Source organism: Genypterus blacodes, unplaced genomic scaffold (genome assembly GCF_046128005.1).
Source record: "Genypterus blacodes isolate CSIRO-AG114 ecotype Tasmania unplaced genomic scaffold, CSIRO-AGI_Gbla_v1 ptg000008l_1, whole genome shotgun sequence".
Lineage (NCBI taxonomy): Eukaryota > Metazoa > Chordata > Actinopteri > Ophidiiformes > Ophidiidae > Genypterus > Genypterus blacodes.
The window spans coordinates 1,190,863-1,197,772 of NW_027466822.1; the positions used below are offsets into that span (position 1 = coordinate 1,190,863).

The window sequence follows — 6,910 nt, forward strand, 5'->3', positions numbered from 1 at the left end:
AATTGAATAATCTATAGATGCTATGTGTGTGTTTACTTTATCCTTAAATAAAGAACCAATTAGAGCAGATGGACACATTTAGTGTAAAATAGATGAAGTGGTCCTGATGAGCGGTGGACTAATTAGTGTATCATCACAGTCCTCATGTGTCCCTCAGGTGGAGGCTCAGGCCTGCTCAGGGTCTCACAGATCAGCTGATGGGAGCTGATCCAGTCTGACTCCAGCACACAACATGTCATACTGGAGCACAAAGCTGCTGTCACTTTGCGTTAGAGTGACTCCGTGTGTGTGTGTGTGTGTGTGTGTGTGTGTGTGTGTGTGTGTGTGTGTGTGTGTGTGTGTGTATGTGCTGACAGGAGGCCCGCCGCTCTGCAGCCACCAAACGTGAGGGATCATGACCGTTAAAAACAATTTTGCACACTTCATTAATTAACGTTAAAGATGGACCTCAACGGCAACTGCTGCCAGGCCGCAGACAGACAACAGTCAGACAGACAGCATACAGACAGACAGAACACGGGCTCCAGCCTGCTTCAATCTGTTACTGTTTCCACATGAACGGAAGGAGGATTAGTTTGGTTCCGTTAAGACTGAAATTGAGTAAAAACGGACGAAACGGACGAAAGTGGTTAAAGCCAGTCAAAGCTAATTAATGACATCGAAGAAACAAAGAAACAAAGAAGAATTTTTAAATCAATATTGCAATGCTGTTTTCTCCATAACTTCCTGCAAGGAAAACTATAAATTAACACATATTTCAATTTTAAGCATAATTAAAAATAAAGTTGAATGTATATTTTTTTTATTATTGATTGTTGATTTATATTCATTTGAAAATAATATTATCGTCGCTAATTTCTGTAGTTGAATTCACTTCGGGTTGAGGTTGAGCGCATTTTTGTGTCATAATAATAAAATTCATCCACCTTGCGGCCCAGATTTCCTCCAGCAGTAGCCATATGTGTGTGTGTTTGTGTGTGTGTGTGTGTGTGTGTGTGTGTGTGTGATTTCACTTAGACTGATGCTGCTGGGTGTGGGTGATGACATCAAGCCCCCTCCTCCTCCTCCTCCTCCTCCTCCTCCTCATTGGTCGCGGGTGAGGCGGTGGGACTAGCCGGCCCGTTGTCCCGGTGACCGGCGGCCTCTGCGCCTCATCCCGCTATAAAACCCTCCGGTCACACGCCGCCAAGCCAAACTGTCACACACACGGTACACACGGAGTAACGAGCGGACTTTAGCTTAGATTCGCCTCCAAGTTTGGGACAAGAAAAACACTTGGTAAGTTTATATTACATACTTTATTCTTATTATTTTAGACAAGATTATTTTAATGTACATATAATTTAATTATTGAAAATAGAGTTAAGTAGGTCACACGCGTTAATAATTGAAAGAGTTAAATTGAAAGTTTAAAGTACAAAATAAATCTAGTAAAAGTATTTCGGACCTAAGTAACTTTATCACGCCGATTAAATATTAAAAGTCAAATCTTGCCCACACCTGCTTTATCGCACTGATGAGGTTGTTGATGTTGACATGGTCCCTCTTCTTTTTCTCCTCCTCCTCAGCGACCCGCCGGGCAGCAGCAGCAGCAGCAGCATCATGGACTCTGATACCAGCCGAGCGTCCAGCAGACCTTCTTCTCCAGAGACGGACGACATCTTCATGGCCGCCCTGAAGAAGTCCGTGCACGGCTTCAGCGGCGCCGTGTCCTCCACGCAGAGCGACTCTCCCTCAGACATCCCGTGTCTGCGGGGCCTCTCCGACGATGACCCGCTCTCACTCCGGATGCTGTCCAAGAAAGACCGCAAGCTACTGTCCGAGGGCGAGCTGCAGACCATCCGCCTGAAGATCAACAGCCGGGAGAGGAAGCGGATGCACGACCTGAACGTGGCCATGGACGGGCTGCGGGAGGTCATGCCTTACGCTCACGGGCCCTCGGTGCGAAAACTCTCCAAAATCGCCACTTTGCTCCTCGCCAGAAACTACATCCTGATGCTGAGCAACTCTCTGGAGGAGATGAAGCGGCTGGTGAGTGAGATCTACGGCAGCAGCGGCCACCACGGCAGCTTCCACCCGTCCGCCTGCGGGACGATGACACACGCCGGGCCGGTACCGGGACACCCGGCGGCTTCCCACCCGTCACACCCCGTGGTGCACCACCCGCTCCTCCCGCCGGCTGTCTCCAGCGCCTCCCTCTCCGCGCCCGGCCTCTCCGCCGTGACCTCAGTCAGACCCCACCACGGACTCCTCAAAGCGCCCGTTGCCGGCGCGGGGCCGCTGGGCAGCAGCTTCCAGCACTGGGGCGTCGGTACCGGGATGCCGTGTCCGTGCAGCATGTGCCAAGTACCGCCTCCACATGTGCCCGGCATGGGGCCCGTCACCATGCCGAGACTGAGCAGCGACCCCAAGTGACTGCGAAACACACGGAGACGAACTTTTGCGTCCATACACAGACAAACAGACACACACACACACTAACAAGCTTTTTAATTTATCCGAGTTGCTGAACCCATGGACCCGTTAAGGCCAACATACAGCTTTTCTGGGCCTATGGGTTGGTGACAGACTTAGTGATGTATGGTTACTAACCTCTTGCCTAGTAACAAGCGCGCGTACACACACACACACACACACACACACACACACACACACACACACACACACACACACACACACACACACACACTGGTGGACCCTCTGTGTATTTGAGTAATTTAAAGATCCAATTCCACACTGCATCTCCTGATTATATTGATTCTTGTCTTTCTGCTCTGCAGGGTGAAAATTCCAAATTCAATCAAATATGAAGAATGTAAATATGTAGATTGATGATTCTGTTGAAATAGTTTGAGATATTATATATTAGAGTCTTGTTAATATGTGGAGTGACTCCTCCAAGACCTGCTGGTACCATGTTGCACCTTGTCAGTCTGTCCAGTCTTTTTTACTGCTTCTGTCTGTCCCTTGTTCCACTTAGGCGCTCGCTCACTGCCCGACACAAAGTATGACCACTTGTTTATTTTTTTAATAAGAAAAAAGTGAAAATGCTATTTATTTACTGATTTTAAAAGGGAATTCATATGTCATAAGTGTGGGTTTGAAATGCGAAATAAAACATTTAATTGAGAAAACAAAATGTCCTTTGATGCTTTTTTTTAAACATGTCACATTTGAAATATTTATATAATCTACAACACACATATGCTGTGACTGAGAGACCAAGAGGCCCGACACATCACAGGATCATCAAGCAACAAACCAAAGGAGCAGCTCCATGGTTTCCTTTCCAGTGAGACATTTGTCCTGAAAGGCTGAAACAGTTTCAGCATCATCAGTATCCTTTTATATTCATAAATACATGTTTCTGCAGGTTTAATAAACTATAAACTGGAACTGACAGTTCTTGAATATTTCTTCTGAAAAGTGACTCACATAAACACACCAATTCCCGAGCATTGCATATTGCACATTCCATACATGAAAAGGGTTCAGTAAAATTGCTTAGGAAGAACATTTGGATATTTTAGTAGAGAGATGAGTTCCATTCTGACAGGTTCAATATTTTGTAGAAAGAAATATGCGCCCTCATGAAAAAAATGGTCACCTGTCCTGACACTGGGGTCACACACCCAAGCCAGTGTTGATGCGTCTTTCAGCAGTGAGCAAGGTGACTTTCACTGCAGCTTCACACACACAAACCTGCTGCAGTCACCAAACAGCCACAGGTCCACCTGGACTTTGATCCTGCAGGATTTTCTATTTGATGAGCTAAAAGTTTGATCAATCTCAGACCTTGGGACTATAAATTCCTTTCAACTTCCGAATCAGCGTGACAGGAGGGCACTTATTAATGTAAATCTGGATTTGGAATCAGCCAAATATGCATGTAAACACTCTCTAAGACATGTACATAGAGGTCTGTTTGCAAAAATGCCAGTGATGAATAGAAGCCGGTATACATTATGAAAAGGTAGCAGCTGCACAGCAGATTGTGCATGCTGTTGCAATGTTTTCCAAAGGCTTTAGAAGCTGGAACGATAGGGACTCAAGGTCTGAATATTCATACATGCATTTGTTTATTGGTCTCTTGACTGGATTTGAATTATTCAAAGTCTCTTACTGTTTGGAGGACGATTGGAGGCCTGAAAAAGGTCATTTGGTACAATACAAAAATACCAGGTAGCCTATTTTACATATACACGATCAATAGTCTCTCTTAACTTCACATTTATGAGATTGAATGGTCTTAAGTAATTAAGAAACAATGTCCATAAATCCGACTTATCCATCGGCTTTCAAGTTCATATGAGTGTTTTTCTCTTAATTTCACAAGTAATCAATCCTTAACAAAGCATTGCTGTATCGCTATTTGTACAAATCAAGTTGAATTCTTTTTTTAAATTCTATTCCTTTGTATTGTTAGATATGTATAGCAATTAATGTAAAACAGAAACATCCATAGTGGGAGAGAGAAGCTCTTATCTCGCCTCCGTACTGAGGCCTTATATCCCATAATGCAGTGCGGCAATGAAACATGTTGTGTTTGCAGAAATGACTCAGGATTCATATTTTCACAATTGGAAAATTTCACTCTCTTGATTTGATTATTACTTGTTGTCTCGTCATATACACACAAAACCTGGACACAGAGAATCCTACTACACTCCTTATCTACACACACAAACCGCCTCTCCAGTGCAACATGCAGTCAGCAGGGTGATGCAATTACAGATCACACTGGAACACACTTTAAAATGATCCCATCTCAAAATGTAATCAATTTTCAAGTATCCATTATTAATTATATTTAGTTATATTTATACAAATAAACAAATGTCCAAATACAATTTTCAGGCACAGTAAAACAGCATTAAATCTCTAAACTTGATTTGCTATTTCAACATGAACATCTAAAGTCATCAAACATGGCCTAATGAGAAAAAATTACTTATGTTATACACAAAAAAACACAATTATAAGACACAATTTGAGTGCCTTTTATTTTGAAATAAAATTTGGCACAAAAATACAGGGAATAGACAAAAAAAGACAAAATTTCCTTTTTTCAAAGAACACCAACACATATAAGGATATACTGTAATTATTATGATTTCCAGAAAGCTTCTAGATTGTAAAAAAGCTGCTTCAAGTTAAATTCTGATCCATATACTGTGGGATGAGAAAGCAGAATCCTAATTCTCATTATTCATCACATCACATTATACTCATTTAATGGAAAGACTGGCAATTCATATTCGAGCTTGAGTTGTCGGTTTAAATATTGAACAATAATGTGCATAAAATTGGAATAGAAACATGTGTGTAGTTGTGAGCAGGACGACCCACGCCTGATGTCCCTGTGACTGTGATGCTTTGAATCAGGAGCTGTTTATCCACTGCTTGGGTTTAGGTGGCTGATCCCTTGAATCAGCATCTGAGGTTGACACAGTGACAGTTTAAATATTCATAACATTAGACAGAAGGGGAGCATGAGTCTCACACTGGTGTAACTGGATTTAAACTCTCCTAACTCACTGCACAGATGTACAGCCTTTCAGCTCCATGGATCAGGCTTTGTTAGCTGAAAGGATTATGCTTAAAGACGATGGTGAGACGCATCAAAGGTAGCAGAGTCACAGAAGGACAAACAGTCTATGCCAGAGGGATGATGGAGCAAAGGAGGAGAAAGAAATAGAAGACGTCCAAACAGAGAAGATGATGCAGACAATGACAGGATTGAACTCTTACAAGGAAAAGATGGAGCTGTAAATATGGACACAGTGAATATGAGACCTCACAGGTCAGCAGGACAAGGCTCAGGGGCCGCCGCTTCCCTGGGGACCAATGTTTAGTCCAAGGCGGCCTCATCTGCTCACCCTTTACCAACACACACACACACACACACACACACACACACACACACACACACACACTTAGTGTAAGTCGCTCCTTTCTTTCTGCCTTTCCTCCCTTTATGCTCTTTATTATGCTGGTGTACAGAGGGAGGCTATAGGAATGTTTCACCCCTGTGACATATCAACTGGATATCAGCTATCAGGACACTTCAAATATAGTTTCTGTCATCAGTTTCATTACTGTTACAGATTACACAAGGTTATTTGAACTACATTAGACTGGACAAGGAACTAATTCAGTACATACTCCAGTATGAGGAGAATTGAGCGGCACGGTAGCTCAGGGGTGAGAATAGTAGCAAGAAGGTCCTGGGTTCTAATCCGATGCCCATGGTCTGGAGTTTGCATGCTCTCCCTCAATGCTCTGGTTTCCCCCACCATCAAAAATATGTGTGTGTGTGTTAGGTTAATTACTCTTGCCAATGCCCTTGAGCATAGCACTCCACTGGTCCCCGCAGGGCACAGGACTGTGGCTGCCCACGGTCCCTCATAGGTCAGATGGGTTAGATGCAGGGAGGTATGCAACAAATGTGGTTGTCTGACTATCAAGCCTTCTTCCTCTTCAGGCGCCCAATGAGGAAATGAATGGACTGAGGGGAGTAATCGTGAATTGATGGAACAGAAACTGAAAGACAAGATACAACATCAGATGCCACCTTTGTAGGACATCAGCTCAGTGACGTCGCTTTTTAGGATACTCAAAGCTAGAGGACACATCTGGAGGTAAGTATGTGGTTGACACTTTTTTCATAGGAAACAATGTGCAGCAGCTGAGATGTTGTTCTGATACTTCCCTGGCAGAAATCCTTTGTGCTCATATATGTATGCATCTCTCTCTCTCTATGTCTGTGTGTGTCTGTTTAAAAATCTATGAAGAGCAGCAGAAGAACCCCTCGACTGGGTGGATCAATGTGTTTAGTAAAAGCTCAGAGGGGACAAAGAGAGAAGGGGATGAGAGAGAGAGTAAAGGAAAGTGAGTGAAACAAAGCAAG

At 43.5% G+C, this 6,910-nt stretch overlaps 1 protein-coding gene across 1 annotated transcript; it reads left to right on the top strand.

The window, feature by feature from the left end:
- The first annotated feature begins 1,602 nt into the window (after positions 1 to 1,602).
- Positions 1,603 to 2,415, top strand: olig2 (oligodendrocyte lineage transcription factor 2). The gene has a single exon (XM_076157031.1). It carries the CDS (start codon positions 1,603 to 1,605, stop codon positions 2,413 to 2,415), a length of 813 nt encoding a protein of 270 aa, XP_076013146.1.
- Positions 2,416 to 6,910: the final 4,495 nt, after the last annotated feature.

What these genes read in the sequence shown, in the direction of transcription:
- olig2 (XM_076157031.1), top strand. Translation starts at nt 1,603, where the DNA reads ATGGACTCTGATACCAGCCGAGCGTCCAGCAGACCTTCTTCTCCAGAG.